The 13,046-nt window shown below is 40.3% G+C and overlaps 1 protein-coding gene across 15 annotated transcripts in view; it reads left to right on the top strand.

Annotated features, from left to right (window-relative positions):
• The window catches only part of Mecom (MDS1 and EVI1 complex locus), a 558,464-nt gene that overhangs the window by 519,909 nt on the left and 25,509 nt on the right, over positions 1-13,046 (top strand). For 6 of the 15 annotated variants that reach the window (NM_001370768.2, NM_001361034.3, XM_011249659.3 and 3 more), the window contains 4 exons: positions 2,674-2,821; positions 4,354-4,510; positions 8,894-10,250; positions 12,505-12,592. In NM_001370768.2, coding sequence (NP_001357697.1) covers positions 2,674-2,821; positions 4,354-4,510; positions 8,894-10,250; positions 12,505-12,592 — 1,750 coding nt within the window. Of the gene's footprint in view, positions 1-2,673; positions 2,822-4,353; positions 4,511-8,893; positions 10,255-12,504; positions 12,593-13,046 lie in introns of those variants that run through there. The other 9 variants (NM_001370769.2, XM_011249660.3, XM_011249656.1 and 6 more) reach the window with 4 other exon arrangements.

Raw genomic sequence — 13,046 nt, 5'->3', positions numbered from 1 at the left:
CTGAGAGCTACATGCTCACAACATGCCCTTGGAACGAGAGCACATCCTTGTAGTTGGAGAGAGAATCAGACCCAGAGCACATGGCAGCCTTCTGCCACTGGGATGCGGGGATCAGGGTTTCACATGCACATACTGGGATACCTGTTCCCTCCTTGGCTGCTAACAATAAACAATAAAAATAAAATAGTAGCTCTAGTACTGTGTGTTGAGGAAGGTAGCAGCACTTGTGGACAAACAGTGGCACTGGCATCTGGATTGACTCATGAGCCCCCCTCCCCCCTCAAAAAGTTCAGATGGCAATATGGATAGGAAGGAGATATTGGAGAAAAATAAGTGTGGGAAAGGTATTTTTAATTTATCACAATAGGAGCACAATGCTTTGCTCACTTACCAATTCCATGCACACTGCTGAAGAATGAATATTCCAGGCTGGTCTTCACTGATATTCAAATATCGATCTCACAGAAAAAGGAGACAGCATCAAACACTCACACTTGGCAGTTTTAATAGCGTTCAATTGTAGAATGCTTCACATAGGCACAAATCAGAGAGAAAGGTGAACTTACAAACACCCCTGTGCTTCAACATCTTCAGGTACCACAGGAGGCCAGCTCTATTTTGGAGTATTTGAAACAAGGCCTGGACATTATTTCATGAAATTTTTGTTTGTTTGCTTGTTTTGTAATTTCTGCTGGATAAGTCTAGATATGACTGTAGAAAGTAAAGACTTTTAATGTGTTGGTTCGATAGAGCCCTTTAAATCACAAGACTGGAGTTATCAGGTCAGAGTTTAAATGCTAATAGTTAGGGCTTTTAGGACTGTTATATATAGAAGGTCCATGTATGTCAACTGATTGTCAGAATCATGTCTACTTTAGACTAGTGAGCATTCCTCTTGTCAAACCCTTCCACTCTGGCTATCTAGCTCTCCAGCTGTTGGTCTCAGTGCGTTTCTTCCCTGTCAAATTCTGTTGTTTATATGTCCTTGGTAGTGCCTAACACCTTTCTTCTTTCCTTCTTTTATCCATAAAGGCATTATTACTTCTTAAGCCTTAGTTGGACTTTAGATGGTTTAACAAAATGGACATTATCACTTATTTATATCAGGAAGCATGCAGTAGATCACCCAAATTCAGGGCACATGAAGAATTCTGGTTTCATCATCCTTTCATCATTTATTATAAGGATTAACTAATTTTATCTAGAAAAAAACGATTCCTTATTGTCTATTTTGTCTCCCTAAAATAGAATTTACATCACAGGAAAAACATGACATGTTTGTGCATTTTCCCCTTACAGTCCGGTTCTGCAATAAACATCCTATAAGAGTGACCGGCAAGGTTCTGTTTGTGCATTTTTTAAATACTCTTTTTGTTAAAGAGTATTGTCACTGTTACTGGTGCTTAATGTGGACTACCTTTGGATAATGAGCATCTTTAAAATTGGCATCCTAATTTCTTTTGAGGTCATCTGCTCCTTTTTTGCTCTCTGCAATAACAAAATGTTCAGAACGTAGCCTGTGTGCTTTATCAGATTGGAAATGGCCAAAGGCTCTCAGGGGCTTTGGCTACAGTGGGTGAGTGCAGTATACCAGTGTGCCAAGGACAATGTGGTCAATGAACAAAAAAAGCCTCAGGTAGCTTTCAACTGCAGCAGTAGCACATTGTCTATATTTTCTTTCCATTGTATTTGTGCAGATTCATGTACAAATGTAGAAAAAGCAAAAAGCAAAAAAAAACAAAAAACCATACAACCCAGAACTTTCTAAACTTTAAAACATAGATAAACTATCTTATGAGGACACTCTAATCATGTTTTTCTCCCATTAGAAGTCTTAATGCTATATTGATTTAAATTATGTATGTTATTCTTTGTAATTCATGAGTTATCTATCATCTATTTATCTATCATCTATCTACTGATATATCTATCATATCTATCTATCCTATGTATATCTGTCTGTCTATCATCTATTTATGTATGTATATATGTATGTATGTATGTATCATCTGTTTATGTATGCATGTAAAATGTATGTATGTATGTATGTATGTATGTATGTATGTATCTACTTATCTTCTTTTTTGTTATCATTGCAGTCACCATCATCATTGTCATTGTCATCACCTGTGATTTGTACACATGTATCCCCATGTATCTACCCACACATCGCATCCCTTATCAGGGCCATAATATGAAGTTACTTTCAGTTCTCTTTCCTCTATGACTAAAAATACAAATATTTCTGAATCTAGAGGTTACATATATTAGAGAGAATGTCTACCTTATGTTCTTAAGTATTTTATTAACATGATTTTTATTAACATGATTAATATTTGAATGAAGTAAATAGTAATCAATGTTGATAATTAAGATCATAGCACAAATCTTAATAGACAGATAACTCTCTCTCATAGTTCCAAATTATCAAATAACCCTTGATAGCTGTGTCAGATTAATTCCAAGCAGGGCTATATCTCTGTAATGGTGGGGCAAAGTCTACGAGAGACAACATGTACTTTTATCTATCTAAGACCATTTCTTCTCTTTCTTCTTCAGCTTCTTTCTCTCTCAACTCTCTCCTTGCCAGTTGGATTAGTAATTAAGTGGAATTCTGTTTGTGGCCATATTTCATGTCACCCTGTCTTATTAAATCAATTGTTCTCTTGACAGCTTGGAGAAGCACATGCTGTCACATACTGAGGAGAGGGAATACAAGTGTGATCAGTGTCCCAAGGCATTTAACTGGAAGTCCAATTTAATTCGCCACCAGATGTCACATGACAGTGGAAAGCACTATGAGTGTGAAAACTGTGCCAAGGTACAGTGAATTTGTAGGCTACTCACCTCTCTCTATCCTCTCTCTTAATCCTTCACTTGCTCCACAAGCCTTGAAAGAGGGAACCATAAATACCCTCAGATAAGTAGGCTGAGTGTCGCATGCTAGAAGGCATTAGCACAGGGTATAGAAACACTTAGTGAATATTCTTTTATTTCTGGAAGAGAGGAAGTGAGGCTTAATGGTAAGTTACCGAGCTAGGTGTCAGACATCCTTGGTAAAATCCCAGGGCTGCTACTGACTTACAAGTGCGGGCTTGTTTTATAGCCTTGTGGGGAATGAACATTGTATCCAACATGCATTACTTACTTCTTTTAATAGCAATTTGTGAGGAAAATCACATAAAGCTTCTGAAGGCTTATTCATGAAGAATGGGAGACTCCAACTTTTTAACCGAATCCTTCTTGTAAATCATAGCTTGGTACACACTGAACAGCACAGGGCATCTCTGTCTTAGTGGCCAGTTCTGTACAACACTCAGATGAAATAACAGCTTTGGGCCACAGAGTGGGCTACAGCAATGGTCGTTCACAACTTGCATGGTTTGGTTTTGTTTTTTCCTTCCTTTTTTCCTTCCTTCCTTCCTTTTTTCCTTCCTTCCTTCCTTCCTTCCTTCCTTCCTTCCTTCCTTCCTTCCTTCCTTCCTCCCTCCCTCCCTCCCTTCCTTCCTCCCCTCTCCCTCCCTCCCTCCCTCCCTCCCTCCCTCCCTCCCTTCCTCCCTCCCTTCCTCCCTCCCTTCCTCCCTCCCTCCCTCCCTCCCTCCCTCCCTTCCTTCCTTCTTCCCTCCTATTCTCCCTCCCCTCCCCTTCTCTCTCTTTCTTACCCCCTTCCCTCCCTCCCTTTCTTCCCCCTCTCTCTTTCTTTCTTTCCTCCTTTCCTTCTTTCTTCTTCTTTTTCCACAGTGAACACAGAGAAGTCAGGGAATGGTTTCTTTCTATTTCTACAGTTTTTCTCATGGCCGTGGGAACTGGGACACTTGATAGTGCCTTAAAGGATATTTTATTCATGGATGCATTACTGGGTCTCTCATATTTTTATTTCCTGAAACATTCAAAGGAAAAGGTCTAGGTTGCTAGAAACACACGGAAGAAGCAATGTGTTTGAGTTTAACCTCTGAGGGAAATTATTTAAATTGATTTGGGGTGCTTTCATCAAAATCTTCCAAATCCTGTGTGTAATGTGTCTTTATTTTAAAGGGTACTTTTAATAAAATCTAGGACTGAACTTAGTCTTTGGCCGTAGTTTCTACAAAGGCCTTCACTATGGCCTGATAGCGCCATTCATTGTGTAGTCTGATAATGGACACTAATGGATACCCTGATCAATGCAGAAAAGTGAATCATTTCTTGTTTCTCCCTTCAAGGAGTTTCTTGCACTTTGGAAACACAGCTTTCATATTGTCTTTGCTAAAAACTACAAAAATGCAAGACAAAGAAAATTCCGCTTTGTGCCTTCACTGGTCTTTCTTGTATCTATAAGTGAAGTTTCTGGATTAATCAGTACTCATTTCCTAGCAGGTTTTCACGGACCCTAGCAACCTTCAGCGACACATTCGATCTCAGCATGTTGGTGCCCGGGCTCATGCTTGCCCCGAGTGTGGTAAAACATTTGCCACTTCGTCAGGCCTCAAACAGCACAAGCACATCCACAGCAGTGTGAAGCCCTTTATCTGTAAGTCTTTAAATACCCCAGCCTTCTTTCTGCATCCATCTCTCCTTTAAAAGCCCCGCCCCCTCCCGACAATCGCATGGCCACACATGGCCTTTGTGGGTTGGAGGAGTTGCCTTCTTAGCTTTGTTATGGTCCAAAATAGAAGGGCTGTTTTATGTTATAAGAAAAATATTTTATAAGCTTATCTGTATCATTTTGTCTGTAATCCTTGGGGTGTTTTCTTTTAGGTAAAATCAGTATCGAGTAAAGAATAGAGTTGTTAAATAAATAAAGAAAAGTCTTCCTAGGTCGTAGGATTTAATCAAGACAACCAGATTTGTCTCTTACCGTAAATGTTCATAGCTTTGTAAAACAGCCAATTACTGATATCACTAAGCAAGATGATCGCTAGGAGCTGGAAGAGCCCTGCCTGGCAAGAAGGGTTTATGTTGCTGTGTGTGGATTAGAGTGTATGTGTGGGTGGGGTAAGATGTTCTTTCCTCCTTTGCTGTCTGCTGTTTACATTGCAGATCTCTATTCTGGGCCACTTGAAAAAGCTAAGTATTCTCCCTTTGATGCAGGACAGGCTCCCTCTCCCATCCACTGCACTCAAGCAGAGTTACAAGCTTCATGCTTTCAGGGGACACCCCCTTTGCCCACCTACTTGGCACACTGTTGGACCCAGCACTTTAATAACACTTTAATAACTCTTCAAGGCAAGGAGAACTTGACTCACGGTCTTCTGTTTACCAGTGCAGGTCTGTTTCTGGGTTGTGCTGCAATAATCCAGAAGGTAAACCGTTTGTTCTCACTTCATCTAGGCAACAGCTCCGGAGCCCTTTGTTCCAGAGCTATGCTGGGTGTGTAAAGACAGGGACAAAGTGAGCTATGCTACCAAATTCTAAAGTGATTTTGGATCCAGATATGGATGGGATTGTTTGACTCGTTACAGGCACCTCGCAGCACCTCTGAGTTTCTGCTTTGGGAACTCCATGAAAACCAGTTTCCCCCCCTCTTTGGTTTGTTTGTTTGTTTGTTTATTCGGACAAACACTGATGGTTTGCAGTGAGTATCTGAGGTATTGTACTCCTACAGGACTTGTTGGCAAGGCACCTACTCCTCAGTGCCAATGTGGATCTGCCAGAGACTAACTACACTGTTCTTCACCTTGACACAGCCTTCCTTTGTGCTTCCAAGAGCCAGAAGTACTTGTCTTTCCTTCTCCAGGGTACAAGAGTCTGTTTTACTTAGATGTCTGTTCCCTGGGTGGAGTGAAGACAACCAGCAAAGAAACAAAGGGTGCCCTGATCTACCTGGGGAAACTTGGTTGAAACCATGGGAAATTAAGTATACAACAGGAATTTAAAATTTTTGTCTTAAGAAAGAAAGAAAGAAAGAAAGAAAGAAAGAAAGAAAGAAAGAAAGAAAGAAAGAAAGGAAGGAAGGAAGGAAGGAAGGAAGAAAGGAAGGAAGGAAGGTTGGTTGGAAGAAAGTGAGCATTCATGACTTCATGACTCTAAGCCACATTTCACTGCAAGCCAGCTTGGAAGTGCTCTGGGCTTTCTATATTAGTTTATTTCAGGCTTATCAGAAATAAATGCTGGCAAGATTTATGTTTTGGTGAGAAAAGCAGACTAGATCACAAGGAACTCTGATTATCTATCTCATACTTTATCTATTGTTAAAACACGAAAGCATAGGCTCCATCGCTTAGCTCTTGCATCTGCGCATTCAACACATGAAGCCTGTTAAAGGAAACAGTTCCACTTAAGTATCAGATTGTCCTTTCTTATTTGACTTGCATCAAATATTTCCCTTGAATGCATTCTCAGCAATTATTGGTAAATTTAAATAACAGATGACTTTCTTCAAATATCAAATCTGACAGTGAACCATGGCGTAATTACAAATAATAGCCGTGCAATTTCAGAACAAAGGGGTTTATGGCTAGGAGTTGCCATGAGTCTGCAAGGGTGGAGGTTCACCTATGGCTGCTATCTATTTCTCTCTCAAAGGCCACACACCATGATTTGGCCCCACTGGTGTGTTTATGACAACTGTCTCTTATTACAGTGAGCACAGGGTCCCTAGCGCTAAGGTAATTACTCACTGCCTTTACAGCAATCTCTAGCCTTCCCAAATAGAAACCACATGCTCTAATAGACAGAAAATATTCAAAATACTTCTTAACTTGTTTACGAGGGAGATGCAATGTTAACTGCAGACTAATTCCTTGTTACTGAGAAAATTACACTGGAGTATAGACTTCAACATCAATTGAACCATTGACCTGGAGCCTGGTTATTGATGTCTTAGATCAAGCCTTCAAGGGTGGTAAACTAAGCTCTGACTAAAGAAACATCCCAGATTCAATGATTTTGAGACCAGACATAGACTCTACTTGTCCTGCAACAAAAGCCGCAGCCAGACAAGTCAAGAACATCTTCTGTTATTCCAACGTACACACTGTGGATTTTCTTAGAGCCATCCTGCTACATGAAAGAAGAGGCAAGAACAACAGTTTATTTCTAAAACAGTACAGCTCCTGCATTTACACTTGTTTAACTACCCATCAAGACATTTTCTCATAGTACATTTAGTCTCAAAGGATATATTCCTTTAAAAAAGAGTGTTATTTTATAATTTCAATAAAAAATGACTTGATAGTTTCTTGGAATTGCCCATAAGTGAATCAACATAATACAATCATGTGGGAAGTCTGTTACCCACCTCCATGGTGACTTTATTTAGTGTATCAAGTAATATAAATAGAACATGTATAGATAGAGCCTTTTTAATACTGTCAGAACAGACTAAAGGATGTCCTCTGGTAGAAATCTGAAAAAAAAATCATCTCTTCTTATTAAAATCCTTGTGACAGTCCCTGAAGTGTTATTCACAGGCACACTGATGTGCAGAAGGACTGTCTAGTCTTTATCAGAAAAAAAAAAAAAGCAATTGCTTAGCACTTCCTGTTTGTGGAGGGGGAAGGGCAAATTTCTGGTGAGTTTTGCTTGACTGAGTTCTATAAAATCATCTTTGCATGAATTGTCTTAAACGTTTTCATTGTTTTGATTCAAGTTTTTGACTCGAGCATTCTGTACCTACAGTCAGTGATCACTGGAAAGGAGTAACTGTCAAATTTTATGTTTATTTTCTTGAAATAAATTGGTTTCAACAATTACCAGCAAAAGACGTCATATTTCCATATGTATAAAACACACACAGAAGCATTAAAGTGAGCTCACACATAAAGTAACTCATCTCCAGAAAAGTTTTTAAAAAATGATGTTTAGCGATTTGATCTTATAATCAATCCTGTAAGACTCAAACTGAGTAAAGTCTTGCTTGAAAGGGTGAAGGGTTACACAGTTTGGCTTTAAAATATACTCAGAAATCTTGGCACATCTGTGAGAAGGGGTGTGCTACTTTATTGACAGATTCTTAGTTAAAGGGGATAGCTCAGGACCACACTGGCTGCCTGAGTCTTTCAGGATCAGAGTTGTCTCAGCCCTCTCCTCTGCTTCCCATACTCGGCTGACACACACTGAAGTCAAGGCCCGAGATAACTGAGGAAGATACACCAGCAAGTGAGCATGTTTCCCAAGGATGGGGGTTTCATCTGCAGGAAGGTTACCACAGCCATCGGTGTGAGAGGAAGTCAGAGGACGTGCTCATAGTTCATGGGAACCAGCAATCCAGGATGGGCCACATTCAATTTAGTTTCCTCCGCAGGCTTAAAATAGAGCCATTGTAAATTATGTCAGTCTTTCTCAAATCATGAAAATGATTGTTAAAAGGGTCTCCCAATACACAATGTGCATTGTTGTGTGGCTTTGATGTGTGAACGATGAGAGTGCATGATATAACGCTGATGAAATAGTGGGAGAACAGCTTCCAGCCCTTCCCCACAGGGAGAGGGGAGAAAGGGGAAGGTTGTGGATATGGGGAAGGCTGTTTACCCTGTCTTGGTGTATACAGTGCAGAATGTTTTCAATGCTCTGAAGTGTTTGTGCTAAACATATCTTTAATTTTTCAGAGTCTGCTAGTGTTAGGAAGCAGGTGGGAGAAGCAATGCATTCTGGGCTGTGTCTTTTTCATCAATATTTAAACATACAAATATTATGAAAAATATTGTGCAGTGGGGGTGGGTGGGTGGGAAAGGTTTACATTCTCTGTGTGAAATATTTGTGCTGCTTTGTAGACATTTGTCAGGTTGGATGCCTTGCTTTGGAATCTAGTAAAATGGCATTTTCTGTGTCCTGAGCATCCAGATCGCTGACTCCCAACTTCTATTCCTGGCTTCCTAATTGAAACTATTCTGGGTAAACCACTTGTGCTACTTGCTGCATCCAGAAGCAATTGTCATAAAGCCTGAGACTCTTTTTTGTTGTTTGCACACAGGTGAGGTCTGCCATAAATCCTATACTCAGTTTTCAAACCTTTGTCGTCATAAGCGCATGCATGCTGATTGCAGAACCCAAATCAAGTGCAAAGACTGTGGACAAATGTTCAGCACTACGTCTTCCTTAAATAAACACAGGAGGTTTTGTGAGGGCAAGAACCATTTTGCGGCAGGTGGATTTTTTGGCCAAGGCATTTCACTTCCTGGAACCCCAGCTATGGATAAAACGTCCATGGTTAATATGAGTCATGCCAACCCGGGCCTGGCTGACTATTTTGGCACCAATAGGCATCCTGCTGGTCTTACCTTTCCAACAGCTCCTGGATTTTCCTTTAGCTTTCCTGGTCTGTTTCCTTCGGGCTTATACCACAGGCCTCCTTTGATACCCGCTAGTCCTCCTGTTAAAGGATTATCAAGTACCGAACAGTCAAACAAATGTCAAAGTCCCCTCTTGACACATCCTCAGATACTGCCAGCTACACAGGATATTTTGAAGGCACTATCTAAACACCCACCTGTAGGGGACAATAAGCCAGTGGAACTGCTGCCCGAGAGGTCCTCTGAAGAGAGGCCCCTTGAGAAAATCAGTGACCAGTCAGAGAGTAGTGACCTTGATGATGTCAGTACACCAAGTGGCAGTGACCTGGAAACAACCTCGGGCTCTGATCTGGAAAGTGACCTTGAAAGTGATAAAGAGAAATGTAAAGAAAATGGTAAAATGTTCAAAGACAAAGTAAGCCCTCTGCAGAATCTGGCTTCGATAACTAATAAGAAAGAACACAACAATCATTCCGTTTTCTCAGCATCTGTAGAGGAGCAAAGTGCCGTGTCAGGAGCTGTGAATGATTCTATAAAGGCTATTGCGTCTATTGCTGAAAAATACTTTGGTTCTACAGGACTGGTGGGGCTGCAAGACAAAAAAGTTGGAGCGTTACCTTACCCTTCCATGTTTCCCCTCCCGTTTTTTCCAGCATTCTCTCAATCAATGTACCCATTTCCTGATAGAGACTTGAGGTCGTTACCTTTGAAAATGGAGCCCCAATCACCAAGTGAAGTTAAGAAACTGCAGAAGGGAAGCTCTGAGTCCCCTTTTGACCTCACCACTAAGAGAAAGGATGAGAAGCCCTTGACTTCAGGCCCCTCGAAGCCTTCAGGAACACCAGCCACAAGCCAAGACCAGCCCCTGGATCTAAGTATGGGCAGTAGGGGTAGAGCCAGTGGGACAAAGTTGACTGAGCCTCGAAAAAACCATGTGTTTGGGGAAAAGAAAGGAAGCAACATGGATACTAGGCCATCTTCAGATGGCTCCTTGCAGCATGCCAGACCCACTCCCTTCTTCATGGACCCCATTTATAGGTAAGGATGATGGGAAGAGACAGTGGATGAGACAGATGTGTGAAGTGCGGGTTGTATGCTATGTCATCCCAGATCCCCTATGATCTCCCAGATCTCCACCCCTCCTCCTTGTGATTATGAGGTTTAATCAAATGAACTCATATTCTTAAATTCGGAAATTGACAGATTAATTTGGACTTATTTTTGGATGTCTCTGAAATTGAGGTTTTGGAATAGACCCACAGGATTTTTTTTATTTCGACAATACACTTATTTTCAAACATTGTCAGGAAGTGGAAAATATGAGAAAGTCATCTTTAAAGCAAGGCTCCTGAAGGATTAGCACTGATATGCGTGGGCGTGTAAATGGGTTGCTTATTTAGAATGACACAAGACCTAGAACGGCCTGTCTTCTCTTTGTTAACCCAATGGTATATATTGATGTGTGTACTAAATGCATTCTCTTTCTAAATAGATCTCTTAGAACCCCAAGTATGTGAAATAGTAATCACAAAATGGCTTTCTATTTAATGAGTAAGTTGCTTAAAATAAATCTATTTAATCCCATCATTACTTAGTTTCCTTTAGTATGTGTAAGCATTCTATAGGTAAATCATATACGTTTCATAGAATGTGTTTTACACAATATATTGTAACAATTACCACAAAAAAAACGATTTGGTTTTTGAATTTTAATTTTCTTTAACCATCATATTTATTATGCCTTTTACAGAGAATAGGACTTTTCAATTTACTCTGAAATTCAAATTCTGAATAGTCTCAAGACTTTGTGGAACATGTGGACTTTTTAATTGAATTTATGTAGGATCGGATCATTTTCATAGTGTGCCTAGTGCTTCTTAATGAAGAAACTTGGCATTACTCTTTCAGTCAGTAATACTGATAAATAGCCTCTAGTTTAGTCAGTGCCAGAACCGAAAGTCCTTGTCAGTGTCTTCTTCTAAAGTTTGCTAGTGTGCTAAAGACTGTCTCCATTTCAACAAGAGAAACAGAAGAGCCCAGTACAAGAGCACGATAACATGGGCCAATCTTCACATTCCCGAGGCTGAGGCAGGAGCATCACAGGTTTGAGGCTAGCTTGAGTCTATGTAACAAGACCATATCTGGGGGAAAACGAAGACAATGTAAAATGTTCTTGTGCTACCAGTGGTCATGTTTCAGCACTGATAGAATACCCACTATGCCATCTTCATCACCTCTGACCTTCCTCAGCCCATGCCTGCTGACTTCAGTTTTATGGCTCCAGACCTTTCATTTTTTTAAGAGGCAAAGTGTCATGAAAAACCCCAAAGCCTAGTGTTAGTGCCAGGCCCAGGGTACAGCTTAGCCTTGCAGCCTCCAGAATTTTCACTCTGAAATGGACCTCTTATTGCTCACTTCAGTAAGTAAAATAGTAGATCTAAAATACAGTATGAGTAAAATGTCGTGAGTTCACAGCTATTATGTTTCAATGGCATTTTCCAAATTTGTTCTTGACATGAGCCTAAAACTCCCCATGCAGCCAAAGTTGACCTTTATCTCCTAACCCCTTCTTTCATTTCCTAAGTGGTCCCTAAGTCTGGCTTTCAATTAAAGCTTAAATGTGCTTACATTTTCTTAAAAGGTAATTGACAATAGCTGGTAAGAATGAATCTGTCTTACATCACTTCTCTAGATGCCTAACTGCAGAGAGAATGCGGGGCATGTTTAAAGTTATTCCTATTTTTCCAAACTTACTTCCTACCTTCCCTTGAAAGAGAGATAGAGACTATTTGAACATTTATATACCCATCTCAAACATATGTTGCATATAAATGTATGTACCTGAGCCCATCTTGAATATCTGCAACAGAGCCTAGCTAACTTGGAAGTTCCCTTGCACCCAATAGGCAGATTTATGATCACTAGAGTGGATATTTAGAAGGATGTAGTAATTAAATCATCCCAGTTTTCACCGGCCATTTCAAACTCTTCTCATGTCTTTGCTCCGTCTGAGTCAGAAGAGTCCCAGCCTTGTACAGACTCCTGTTACTCAGTGACAGCAGCTTTCAAACTCCCTTTCCACCCTAGTCATCAAGTAGGATTTTTCCATTATCAAGTGGACTTTCTCCCTTTGAGGACTTAGAAGTGTCCAATGTCCCCTTTCCCAGGAGTGGTCTCCTTTTAAGTGTGTCCCGGTGAGAACTTCCTTCGGCTTTGCTTCTTTGAGTGACACTGGCTGTCCTGTTACTGAGATTCAAGACTGACTCTCCCAAATCTGATTCTAACCTTTCAGAGTAGAGAAAAGAAAGTTAACTGACCCGCTTGAAGCTTTGAAAGAAAAATACTTGAGACCTTCTCCAGGATTCTTGTTTCACCCGCAAGTAAGTAATTTGGATTTTAGATGTCAAGCTTGTAAACTTGTTGATCCTAAGAAGCAGGTGCAGTGGATTGAAAGAAACTTTAATAACACTAGTATTTCCTATGACGTTGCCATGCAAGAACACAGGAAATTTTAGCAAGACTAAAAACCCAAGCTTCTTAAAAGAAAAAGTCATCAGTATATGTGTAAAAATAACATTGTTTGGGTGTTAAATTGCTATGCGCCTTAACTGTTCACCGAGCTAAAGTGCATGTTGGAGCGAGTCAGACTCAGCTAAGGAAATAAATATTGAAGTCGTCTTTTGTGTTTAAAGTTTCCTGATATGAAGATATGGATCACACTGTGACTCGTCCCAACCTCATGAAGGTCACTCCTGTCCTTTCAGTGCTTAGATAAAAACAGGAAATGAGTCTACCTGACAAGTTGTTACCATAGAGGGTGAAGGAATTTATCTA

Source organism: Mus musculus, chromosome 3, assembly GCF_000001635.26.
Source record: "Mus musculus strain C57BL/6J chromosome 3, GRCm38.p6 C57BL/6J".
Lineage (NCBI taxonomy): Eukaryota > Metazoa > Chordata > Mammalia > Rodentia > Muridae > Mus > Mus musculus.
The sequence above is the reverse complement of the archived record's forward strand: the minus strand, read 5'-3'. Positions and strand labels throughout refer to the sequence as shown.